This window comes from Monodelphis domestica, chromosome 7, assembly GCF_027887165.1.
Source record: "Monodelphis domestica isolate mMonDom1 chromosome 7, mMonDom1.pri, whole genome shotgun sequence".
NCBI classification, from domain to species: domain Eukaryota; kingdom Metazoa; phylum Chordata; class Mammalia; order Didelphimorphia; family Didelphidae; genus Monodelphis; species Monodelphis domestica.
This window is the reverse complement of record NC_077233.1, coordinates 199,816,967-199,830,378: the sequence shown is the minus strand read 5'-3', so window position 1 is coordinate 199,830,378 and position 13,412 is coordinate 199,816,967. Positions and strand designations below refer to the sequence as shown.

General features: G+C 40.3%; 1 protein-coding gene across 1 annotated transcript in view; it reads right to left on the bottom strand.

Moving 5' to 3' along the window:
- Positions 1–13,412, bottom strand: part of GDA (guanine deaminase) — a 96,327-nt gene that overhangs the window by 11,164 nt on the left and 71,751 nt on the right. Inside the window, exons 9-11 of the mRNA XM_001365045.4 lie at positions 11,298–11,395; positions 7,882–7,949; positions 1,699–1,845 (exon numbers count right to left, since the gene is read on the bottom strand). Of these exons, the coding sequence (XP_001365082.2) occupies positions 1,699–1,845; positions 7,882–7,949; positions 11,298–11,395 (313 nt within the window). The remainder of the gene's footprint in view (positions 1–1,698; positions 1,846–7,881; positions 7,950–11,297; positions 11,396–13,412) is intronic.

Sequence of the window (13,412 nt, the reverse complement as noted above, 5' to 3'; positions counted from 1 at the left end):
TCTTTTCTGATTGATTTATGTGACATCTGCATCTTAGGTTCTAGAATTATCTGTCTGGTATACAAAAGAATAACACTGGTAAGTCAAGTCAATATATAAAGACTGTGGACTCAATAAGTCAAAAAGCAAGGATCAGGATGCTTCTGGTTATGCTGATCTGGATATTTCATTAATACTTGCAAAATTTGTTTATCCGAAGTGGATCTGGATGTAATAAAACCTCTACATATAACCAAAGAATATAGATATTCTTTCTTTTAACAAAAAATCTGAATGGTTTTGCTGAATTTACAAATTCACCAAAATCCATATGAATCAGAGTATTTATTAAAGTGTCTACTAGACTATGGGTACTCTGAAATCTGCAGAGGTATATAAAGTCTGGTAAGTGATTCTAATCCATTTTTAGAAAGTCTACTTTGCTGAACACTGCAAAATAGGAATATTCCTTGGGAGGAACATCTGGATTTTTTGGCTGTATACATAAATGGTTTAACCCCATATAAATCTATAGGGAATTTAAGCACTGGGATGCAGATAAATCAAAAAGCATTTTTAAAGTGCCTATTAGAGGCTAGGCACTATTAGGTCTGCAGAGAATATAAAAGCCAATAAATAATTCAAATCCCTTTCCTGAACACTTGGTTTTACTGAAAACTCTTGTCCACTAGAGGAAAACCTGGATTTTCTGGGCTGTAGAGACAGTGTAACAATATCCCTATCTTTTAGGGAATTTAAGCACTGGAACAGTGGTGAGCTTCCATTTCCCCTTAATTCAATTCAAACTAGTGTAGAAACAACCTAGGAAGAAGACGTCATGAGCGATGGTCATACTGCCCCAAGAGATAGAAGTGAGAACTACATAAAAAGCAAGAGAAATGATCTGATATACACCCCATGCTGGCCAGCTCAGAAAGTGGGTGAGTCGCTGATGAAGGAGCATCACAAGGAGCCTGGAGTGAAAGAAGCATCATTTAAAGCAAATTCAATCAGACAGTAAAAGTGATCTCTGAAAAACTCGCCAACCACTCCCAAGCTGAGATTTTTTCTGATAGGATTAGTGATAACTAATTAAGAGATTGGGTTTGTGGAAATTTTAAGTAATAAACCGGCAATTTCATTCACAATTGATTGGAAGGGAAACTCGAAAAGAAAGATCTTTCCTTCTTCAAACATTCCTCATAGCTTTTCTGCATTCCAAAATATTTTTAGAGCAGAAGGTAGCAATCTATAGCATCCTCCAAGGCACTCACTGGCCCTCTACCACCATCCACCCTTGGGACTCAATGCAAAGCTGTTATATCATATTTATGCTTTTTTATCATCATCTGTACTTGTTTATCTGAATAATAATAATCTGAATAATAATATAAATAATAATAATATGCCAAAATGATTACTTATTACTTATAGGATGTGCCGCATAAGTTTTGATAGAATAAAAAGACCTTCTCAATATCAATTTCTTCTTTTTAGATCAAAGGGGTTTTTAAAAATAAGGCAAGTTTTGCCATACTTTATAAAAGGCTTTCAAGTAAATAAATGTTTGTTAATCAACTACTTTATCCAGAAAACTGCTAATTGCTAGAGGAAATATAAAGTTTGGATAAGAAATTTTATGCCTGTCCTCATGGAGCTTATGGTCCACAGAGACATATAAAGAGATATAAAATGAGATAGATATGAAATGCCCATTACCTTGGCTTCCTCCAAGAGTTGCTAGTCTGAATACTTCTTTAAGAGTGAGACTTTTCTCATTGACTTTTTGCATGTAAAGGATGTTGGCCACCATCATTGTTTTCCTGATAGCATTAAGCATGGAGGATGAATAACCACCAGCAACATCTATAGTAGGTTAAAAAAGAATTAATATTAAATTTGTGAAGACAAACAGGTGATTAAGTACATAAACAAGGGAGCACCATGTGATGGCAAGTGCTTTGGACTTGGAATCTGAAGGTCTGGTTTGGAATCGTGGCTCTGAAACGCAGATTACTCATTACTATCTCTAGCTCCCTACAGTAGCTGACTTGTCTGCACCTGTTCAGCCAGTTGGCTTCCTGGCCTCCCAAGGCAGCAAATGGACTAAATTGCAGACACTCCTTCTGGCCATTTAAATTCCAAAGCAGTTGCCCTGCCTGAGTATCACTGTCCCCCTTCTGGATCCAAATGTTTTCCTGATGCCCTGGACCAACTCCATCTCCAGGTTGAACATCTATCTGCTTAAAGATTAAACACACTCCCCCCACATCACTCCATCCCCAGCCCAGTGATTTTGAAACTCTGGATGACATTTTTCAAATTGTGTTCTTAATCCCTCACTGATACCTCCCCCTTTGCCTTTCGTGGCTCAAGTCCTTGAGAAGGCTATCTATATTGGTTCCTTCTTCTCTTCTCACTTTCTTCCTAACTCTCTGCAGCCTGGTATTATTTAACTGAAACCACTCTATTCAAAGTTATTAATGATCTCTTAGTTGCCAAATCAAATAGTCTTTGCTCAGTGTTCATCCTTAACCTCTCTGTAGCCTTTGACACTGTTGATAACACTTTCTCCCCTGATAACTGAAATCCAGGTTTTTATGACATTATTCTCTCTTGGCTTTCTGCCTACCTGTAGGACCACTCCTCCTCAGTCCCCTTTGCTGATTAATCATTCAGGACCTGCTCCTTAAATATAGGTAATCTCTATGTGTGTCTCTGTCTCTGTCTCTGTCTCTCTCTCTCTCTCTTTCCCTCTCCCTCTCTCTCTCCCTCCCTCCTTCCTCTCCCTCTCTCCCTCCCTCCTTCCTTTCCCTCTCTCCCTCCCTCCCTCCTTTCTCTCCCTCTCTCTCCCTCCCTCCTTCCTCTCCCTCTCTCTCTCCCTCCCTCCTTTCTCTCCCTCTCTCTCCCTCCCTCCTTCCTCTCCCTCTCTCTCTCCCTCCCTCCCTTTCTCTCCCTCTATCTCTCTCCCTCTATCTCTCTCCCTCCCTCCTTTCTCTCCCTCTCTCTCTCCCTCTATCTCTCTCCCTCCCTCCTTCCTCTCCCTCTATCTCTCTCCCTCCCTCCCTTTCTCTCCCTCTATCTCTCTCCCTCTATCTCTCTCCCTCCCTCCTTTCTCTCCCTCTCTCTCTCCCTCTATCTCTCTCCCTCCCTCCTTCCTCTCCCTCTCTCTCTCCCTCCCTCCCTTTCTCTCCCTCTATCTCTCTCCCTCCCTCCTTTCTCTCCCTCTCTCTCTCCCTCTATCTCTCTCCCTCCCTCCTTCCTCTCCCTCTATCTCTCTCCCTCCCTCCCTTTCTCTCCCTCTATCTCTCTCCCTCTATCTCTCTCCCTCCCTCCTTTCTCTCCCTCTCTCTCTCCCTCTATCTCTCTCCCTCCCTCCTTCCTCTCCCTCTATCTCTCTCCCTCCCTCCCTTTCTCTCCCTCTATCTCTCTCCCTCTATCTCTCTCCCTCCCTCCTTTCTCTCCCTCTCTCTCTCCCTCTATCTCTCTCCCTCCCTCCTTCCTATCCCCCCCCCCCTCTCTCTCTCCCCGACTTGATGATCCCATGAGCTCCCATGGATCCAAATAACATCTCTACACAGATGATTCTTATCTATTTGTCCAACTCTAACCACATTTCTAATCTCTAGTCTTATATTTCCAACTATCTATTGGGCACATTGAACTAGATTTCCTGCAGACATCCTAAACTCAATATGTCAAAAATAAACTCACCTTCCCCCTTCCTCCTCAAGCCTTTCCCTCTTACTAACCTCCCATCACCCTTCCTGTCCTCCAGGCTTGCCTCCTACGTGATAACCTTGGACTCCTAACTCTTTCTCACTCTCACAGCCAATCAGTTGCCAAGGTTTGATGATTTTACCATCATTCCATGGCTTATATATGTCCCGGACTCTCCTGGAACACTGCCATCACCCTGGTGCAGACCCTCGTCACTTCACCCCTAAAGTATGGTGACAGCCTGCTGATTGTTTTCACTTTGAAAATAATGGTGTTAAATATGTTCTAATTTGGTTAGTAAGGTAAAGAGAGGAAATCAGATTTACAAATATTCTATAGTAGAAGTCCCAGAGAAAGCTTGCAAATGTAACTTTAGAGTTTTATGCTTAACTTGGATGGCATAATAAAAAGAGATACATTATTTTTTAATCGAGAAATTTATCCAAATCCTAATCTGAGTGCAATTTATAGACAATTAAAATCAAAGTTATAAAGTTAATTTCCAAGAGATATTTTAGAATGAACTAATGTTCTTCAGAAATTAGTATATTCAATGTACAGCACAGATGATAGATAACTACTTCATCTGTGCATTAGCATTATGATTTGATGAACAAAGCATTTAAGATATTAAAACAAAGTACTTTAACATAATTACCTTGAACTATCTTTGATGAAAATTATTTAAAATGTTAAATTTATTTTAATAAATAAATGACAGGAAAATGATTCTAGTGTTAGTGGGAAGAATATCTCTATATAGATAACGGCACATGCTTTACAATTCACTGGAAACTCTGGCATTTCTAACTAGGAATGTAAAATTGTGAATATTTGCTTTCCCCCTTAGCCTTCTTCCAGTACCTTTATTGTGGCATGGAGGTAACACTGTGTTCTCAAAGACACATATAAATGGCAGGTCTCAAGGACTGTGTGTTTACTTGTTTTGCCTACTTCTATGAAAAAAACAAACAAACAAACCAAAAACCTGATATAGAAAGTAGGTGATGGGATAAAGTCTCTGCAAGTCGGGAATGGCAGATGTTCAGGCGGCCAAAGGATTCTAGGATAATATCTAGTGAAATATATAGTTGGGAATGAAGGCTTCTAAGTGAAAGAGACAGGCTCAGAGAACATATATCAGTGAAAGGGCAGAAGGGGTCCCAATAAGGGCCACGAGTTGGTATAATGGAGGAAGGGAAAGAGAAGATAATGGGAAAAGTAGAAGAGAATATTATACTGAACTGAGAAAACTTCAAAGGGCTACAACACGTATATACTTTATATAAACTCTTATATAACCAGCCATTCCAATTCCAATGGATCTCCTTTCTTTCTCACAGCAGGATTTTGTAAGCTTTCTTCTTTCTCTTTTTAAAAAAAACAACAATATACGCTCTTCGTGTTGATATTTGTTTCTTTCTCTGATCTTCCCTGGCCTTGTTTTACAGGTTAAATCTCATGAATTCTTAAGATTTTGCCTTTGATGAGGGTGTCATACAAAATGATCTGAAGTTAAAGCATCACACTTGTCAACCAACAAGCCTCTTGCCATCATCTAAATGCTTTTAAGACAGTTTACAAAGTGATATGGATTTGGGAGTAATTATTCACTTAGTCTGGACAATGTAGACAAGAAGTGCAAAAAAAAATCATTAAAAAAAACGAAGACCCACTTGATTTTTTAAACATTTCTTGCCACATGGCTGGTACACAGTGGGTCAGAATTCTGGGCTTGGAGTCAGGAAAACTTGACTTTCAATTCTGCCTCACTTACTAGTTGTGTAACCTTGAGAGCAAGTCACTTCACCATCATCTGCCTCAGTTTCCTCTTCAGTAAAACAAGAATAATAGCAGCATCTCTATCGGTCATTGTGAGGATAAAATAACATGTAAAGCACTTTACAAGCCTTAAGCTGCTATATGAAGGGCTATTACATAAAGAGAGGACAATTTAAAAAAACCTCTTTCCTTCTGCCTTGGAATTGATATTATTAATAGATCAGGTTCCAAGGCAGAAGAGTGGTAAGGGCTAGGCAATTGGGGATAAGTGACTTGCCCAGAAACATACAACAGCTAGGAAGTTTCCAAAGACCAATTAGGTGAGAGATGAATATTAAAAATAATTGGATTTGCGGGGCAAATAGGTGGCACAATGGATAGAGAGCCAGGCTTAGAGACAGGAGTTCCTGGGTTCAAATTTGACCTCAGACACTTTCTAGCTCTGTGATCTTGGAAAAAACAAAAACAAAATGAGGTTACATTTGCCTAGCCCCTTTCCTTCTGCCTTAAATTTACTAGGAGAGAAAATAGGTTTTTTTTCTTCTTTAAAAAGGAATGATAGGATTTGGGAGACCATGAAAGCCCTCTGAGGCCATCTAGTCCAACCCCCCTCATTTTAAAGATGACACTTCAAGCTTTAAGTGGCAAATATTAAATGGAAAAGGCAGGATCTAAAACCATGTCTTCTGACTTCAAACAGTCCAATGCTCCATTGCCATGCAGGAACTATTAAAAGAATGAGAATTCTCCAGCATATGGGGTAGATAAGCTATAGAGGATTTACATGGACAAGAACCTCAAAGGATGGGAAGACATCAAAGGGCTGCAATTTGCACCATTGGAGAAGCTGCACCCACACCGACAAGATGACAAGTCCATCAGTATCCGTACTATTGAAGTGTCAACAAAATAACAAGTAATACTATTAAGTCTAATTGCTCTCTGTAGAGATTTGGGTTAGACAGGAAAAGTTTGGATAAATATCAGCAGCACAGATCCTAATGGCTTTATGCATCTGAAAAACAAATGCTTCCCCTCCTACTCATTCTCATTGTAGGTGGCTGGAATGGAACATGACAGCATTCTAAAAGTCTTCCATGCTTTTTTCCTTCCTTATTATTTTTTTTGAGTCACTTTCAATTGCAGAATTTTCAGTTTAAAACCATACAGAGTAATTCAAAGAGATGCCAATGCACTTTCCGCCCAGACATCTGGGCATGACGCACGCTCCCCAAGTGAACAGCTCAACACACAATTAGAAGAAACAACTAAAATGTACTGTTCAAGCCAGGAGGCATCCGTTAATCCATCAGCCACCATGAATGCCTAGTCAACATCCAGATTGGTGGAGGGAATAGAAAAGGGAGGCTTCGTTTGTTGAATCTTTCGGCTGTCTGAAGGCTGGGCTATTCTGCATCGTGTGGGGTTCGTTCCCAAAGGGTCAAATAAAACAACTGTGATTCTTCTAGTTAGCATTTGTGGCTAGCCAGCTTTTGAGAAATAACATTAAAAAAAAATTCAAATTTAGAAAGACAAGAAAAAAATGCAAGCAAAAGAAAAGAACAATTCAAAGATGTCTTAAAATTGTTCTCACACTGAAGAAGTATTAGCCTTTTATTTATTTGCTTGTTTTTAAGATTTGGTCTCCCTATTTTACCTGGGCTCAAAGTAGAAAGGGTCACCTGAAAAGTCTGATTCCTCTTTTTTTTAAAACCCTTACCTTCCATCTTGGAGCAATATTGGGTATTGGTTCTAAGGCTGAAGAGTGGTAAGGACTAGGCAATGGGGGTTAAGTGACTTGCCCAGAGTCACACAGCTTGAGGAATGTCTGAGGCCAGACTTGAACCTAGGACCTCCTGTCTCTAGGCCTGGCTCTCAAACCACTGAGCAACCCAGTTGCCCCCTCTGATTGGCACAGAAGCTCCAATATGGATCAGTTCATCTTCCTCCTCCTAGGGGATTTACTGTTATTGGCTCCAGACTAAGGATGGATATTCAATTGCCTTTACTGCTGCTCAGAAATCCTAAGCTCAATGGAGCCACTAATCTAAGACTCCCCCATGTACCAAGGATTTAGGCATGTGCTACTATGGCCAGCTGAATACTAGTCTGTGAGTGTCACCCCCTTTGAAGTGGTACTGTGAAACTAAACATTTTATGCAGTATACTGGACCAAAAACATTGAACCTAAATTCAGGAAGACCCAAGTTCCAATCCATCCTCTGACACCTATGAGCTATAGGATGATAAGCAAGTCATAGAACTCCTCTGAGCCTCAGTTTTCTCATCTATAAAATGGGGGAAATAATATCCTTAGTACCATCTTCACAGGGTCAGGTTCAGATGAGGCAAAGCACATAAAATACATGCCAAACTAACCAGGGTTAGTGACCTACTGACCTGTGCCCAGTCCAAGCTTCACCTTATGTTTCAGGACATTCAACACATTCAGTAATCCACTGGAGATCCTAGAAATAGGAGAGAAAGGAACTAAGAAAAAAAGAGTATTGAGTCTACTCCTCCTTCCTTCCTTCTCTCCCCCAACCCTCCCTTCTCTTCTCTCCTCTCCCTCTCTCTCTTTCTCATTCCCTCCCTGCCCTCTCTCCCCATCTCCCTCTGTCTCTCTCCCCCTCCTTCTGTCTCTCCCTCCCTCCCTTTCTCTCCATCTCTCAATGTCTCTCTCTCCCCCTCTTTCTCTCCATCTCTCTTTCTGTCTCTCTCTCCCCCTCCCTCTGTCTCTCCCTCCCTCCCTTTCTCTCCATCTCTCAATATCTCTCTCTCCCTCTCTCTCTCCATCTCTCTCCCTCTTTCTCTCCATCTCTGTCTCTCTCTCCCTCCCTCCCTATCTCTCTCTCCCTCCCTCCCTTTCTCTCCATCTCTCTCTGTCTCTCTGTCTCTCTGTCTCTCCCTCTCTCCCTCTTTCTCTCCATCTCTCTCTGTCTCTGTCTCTCCCTCCCTCTGTCTCTATCTCTCCCTCCCTCCCTTTCTCTCCATCTCTGTCTGTCTCCCTCTCTCTCTCCCTCCCTTTCTCTCCATCTCTCTCTGTCTCTGTCTCTCCCTCCCTCTGTCTCTATCTCTCCCTCCCTCCCTTTCTCTCCATCTCTCTCTGTCTGTCTCCCTCTCTCTCTCCCTCCCTTTCTCTCCATCTCTCTCTGTCTCTGTCTCTCCCTCCCTCTGTCTCTATCTCTCCCTCCCTCTCTTTCTCTCCCTCTCTCTGTCTCTCTCCTTCCCCTCATCCCCTCATCTCGCGTATTTTCTCACTGTGTCTCTCTCTCCCTCCCTCCCTCTCTATCTCTCTCTCCCCCTACCTGTCTCTCCCTCCCTCCCTTTCTCTCCATCTCTGTCTCCCTCTCTCCCTCCCTCTCTTTCTCTCCCTCTCTGTCTGTCTCTCTCCTTCCCCTCATCCCCTCATCTCGCGTACTTTCTCACTGTGTGTCTCTCTCCCATTCTCCCTCTCCCCCCAACACTATCCAGACAAAGCTACTGCTTTAGTTTAGGTGGCAAGAAGTGCCCAAGTTAAATCAATCCTAGGGAAGCTTTCCAGGACCTGGGGGAAAGAGAATGACCAACCTTTTGCCAGTTACCCTTCAGGAAGGAAATGAAACAGCATCACAATAGTAAGAGCAGAATGGAAGGGGGTGGGTGAGGGACAGGAGGAGGTAGCATTTGAATAGAAAAATAAGTAAAAAAAGTTTTGAAATCTTTAGTTCAATCCTTTTGTCCTAAGATTAGAATATAAAAATTATTTTGTTCAGTCTCAGCCTTGGGCTTTGAGGGTCTAATTACACCATATGTTGATTTCAAGTGAATACATAGTCTTTAGTCATGGAGATCTGAATGGGAGTAGGCTAAATGCAAGAAGGTCCACATTTAGGCAAATATTCTACAAATTAGCATCAAGAACTTGATGAACTGGGGGGGGGGGGGGGAGCTAGGTATCAATAATTATAGTGCTGGACTGAGAGTCATGGAGACCTGAATTCAAATCCTTCCTCAGATAGTCACTAGCTGTGTGACTTTGGGTAAGTCACTTAACCTCAGGTTCAGTTTCCTTATTTAGAAAACGAGGGTAATAATAGCACCAACCTGATAGCATTGTTATGAAGATCAAGCAAGATGCTCTAAGTGCTTTATAAACCTGAGCTACATATATGCTCTAATTATGAATTCCTTGAATATTAATGAGACATTTCTTTTAAAAAAAAAACCCTTATCTTCTATCTTAGAATTGATACTAAAAATTGGTTCCAAGGCAGAAGAGCAGTAAGGGTTAGGCAATGGGGGTTAAGTGATTCAGCTAGGAAGTAACTGAGATCACATTTAAACCCAGAACCTTCCATCTCCAGGCCTGGATCTCTATTGGGGTGGGGGTGAGGGGATACATTTCTTTAAAGCAATTTTTTAATTTTTCCTTTCAGTAACTTGAAAAGTATTTCAAGTCACTGACCTGGGCACATTCCCACAAATGAGGCCTCGGGGAATTGTATTTGTATATCCTTGAGAATTGTTTGTTTATGTATACCTTTGCTTAATGTTTCTTTATATTTACTAAAAGAATTTTAAAGCTTTTTTGTTTTGCCTTATTGATTCCTTCTCTCCAAAAAGGGAACTTGTATTTAAAGCTAGTCTGTCCCTGGCTTAAGACACTTGTTATAAAGCACTGTATTGCTCACTCTAAATGAAAGATTATTTGCCAGGTCAAGGGAAATGGGGAGCCAATGCACCTGAGTAGCAGAAAAATGATGAGCCTGGGACTGAGAATTCTACCTTTTCCCATGAAGAAAACCTATATAGCAGCAGGTTACAAGGGTAGAAGATCAAAATAAACAGAATTCTGGGATTCATTGTCCCCAGTGTGAGTGGGATATTTATAGTTTCTAAGAGAATAAAGTAAGATATAACTAAGAAATAACCTCATAATACTTAAATAGACTATCTAGGATAGGGTGGAGGGGAAACCTGGGTAACTCCCAGATGCTTGGGGGTTGCAGGGTTCTCAAAAACACTGGGTTGACTTCAGGGAATTCATAAATCAATACAACACCCATCTGTTCCTGCAACAATATTTTCAGTCTACATGACCTTATACTGAATGAAATAACAGTTATTGAGTCTGTTACTACCATTATTTTTGAAAAGAGTATGATAACCAAATCGATTGACTTTGCTACTAGTTGCAAGCAATGATCCAGGACAATTCTGAGGGACTCATGGGAAAGAACACTATCCACATCCAGAGAAAGAACCGTAGGAGCAGAAACACAGAAGAAAAACACGATTTATCACTTGTTTATATGGGTATAGGATTTGCAGTTTGGGTTTTAATATTCTATTACAGAAATGAATAATATGGAAATGGGATTTGAGTGATAACATATGTATAACCCAGTGAAATTGCTTGTCAATTCCAGGAGGGGGAGGGGGACAAAAGAATCAAATAACCATGGAAAATTTTTTAAAAATAAAACTGCTGATTTTTGAAAAAAAAAAGTATGATGACAGCCAAATGCCCTGGGCTTCCAATCATCCCTGTAAACATCCCAGATCAAAACTCTCTTTGCTACCATTCCTCTAAATGTGTTATCTTTTTTTTAGAATATCAGCTCCACGAGGGTAGAGAATGTCTCTCTCTTTTTTTTTTTTTGTATTTGCATCTCCAGCACCTAACAATGCACATGCCTCTCCCTCTCTCTGTCTCTGTCTCTTTGCTTTCATTTCTTCATTCATTCATTCGCTCATTCACACACAACAGTCCAGGAGGTTAAGAGCCTTTCCTCTGAACTTGGAATTTCTCACAAAAACACTTATCTACTTACGATGTGTTTGAATTGGGACAGTGGGAGATGGAAGCTCCGCGCTGCTGAAATACTTTGAGCTCTTCATCAGACAGGTAGCAGCCATGCGCCATCACCGTCTAGACAGGAAAACAAACCACTTGAGTTTTACTGCTTAGAGGACGTGTGGTCAATATTTGCCAATTCAGCACACAGAGACAGTATGAGTTACTATCCTTATTGGCATATCGGCAAGTGCACATATTAATAAGGAATTTTTAAAGTAACCTTCTTAGGGAGGAGGGACTTTCTTGCTGTCAATAACTGCAAATTAGCTGCCTCATCTGTGAAATGAGAGGGCAAAACCAAAGACTCTCTTAGCTCCCTTTGAGCTCTGAATTCTATGATCCAGTTATCCCCACTGCTACATAATCAGACTTAATTATTAACTCCAGATCACAGAGAGAACTCCTGCAAGAATGGGGGTTTCTTTGTCTCGAATGGAACTTTCTTTAAAAGAAAAAGGTCACTATACAACAGAGCTATCTTTTAAGCCATTGTATAGACATAATTTGATTTCATTCAGACTCCAAAGGTCTTGTGATATGATACCACTTCATTCTTTTTGCTGAAAATAATTAAATTTCTTAGAAGGAAAAAAAAGCAGCATAGGATGGAATCTCTGGTAAATAGGTCTCCCTTTGTTTTAAATTTAAAAGAATCCTTGCCCTATCTAACATGTTAAACCTCTGCTTATCTCTCCAAATTCTTGAAAAATCTGTAAGGTTTTCCAGAACAGAACAAGACCTTTCTCTTCCATACACTTTTGTCCTAGAAGAACAAAACCTGAATCGAAATAGCTTGCTACTGTGAGCTATATACTGAATGCAAAAGTATTTACATCGATGAAGTTTCAACAGTTTGCATGTAAAGAAATCACACAGGCAAATTTGAAATTTAATTTACAAATCACATGAAAATAAATGTAAGAACGTAAGTGTGGTTTAAATGCATTTGCAAACTTTATGTTACTTATGCCAAAGATTAATCTTTCCTCTTCTCCATGTTCCCCAAAGTCTAAAATTGCCATTGAATTTTTGTTCTCATTGTGAAGAAAGTAAAGATTTTGTTTTGTGGGTTAAACTAACCTTGCCCTTTATCCTTCTGGTTTAAAACATCCAACCTGATGCTCTAAATGGCTCTAAAGCTAGGGAGGTGAAGAACATTATAGGTGTAGTGCTAAGAAAGTTTATTTCAACCCATTAATCAATATGCATGTATTAAGCACCTACTATGTGCCAGGCACTATGTTAATGAATGTTTGGTATACAAAAAGAGGCAAAAACAAAAAAGAAGACAATCCCTGCCCTCAAGGAGAGACAACATACAAATTAATATATACAAAGCAAGCCATATGCAAACAATATACAATCCTATATAAATTAGAAATAATGAAAAAAAGGTAAGACACTAGAATGAAGAGGGATTGGAGAAGGCTTTTTTTAGAATGTAATTTAGAATTCTTATAGAAGACACATACAAGAAACCGAGGAATTTAATAGTTGAAACATAGACGTTTACTATTCAATAAATTCCAACATCTCCCTTTTATCTCTAGGATCTAACATAAAATCCTCTATTTGGCTTTTAAAGCCCTTCATAGGCCTTTCCTACCTTTTCAGGTTTTTTCTCCCTTTTTTGGGGAAAAAATAAAAAACCCCAAACGATTACCTTCTGTCTTGTGGATTCCAGGACAGAAGAGTGGTACGAGTTAGAACCAGCTTAGGCGATGATGGGTTAGAATCAGACAGAGTCACCCGGCTAGGAAGTGTCTGAGGACACACGTTAACGCTGGTCCTCTCCACTCCAGCCCGGGTGCTCTATCTCGGGAACCTCTTGAGCTGCCCCTACCTTTTCAGGCTTCTCACACCTTTCTCCTTTTACTATACCAGGCCAGAACTTAATACTTATAAATAATCTTCACGTGGAGTTTCGACAAATGATTATAGACCTGTGCCACGCAACACTAGATATTTATTTTCAGAACACAGAAAATATGTCCTTAAATTTAATAAAGCCATAGGTCTAAAAATGGCACCACAGAGCCTCGCATTTAAGTTTCTCCCCATAGTGAGACGGCAAGGTAGGAAGTTACAT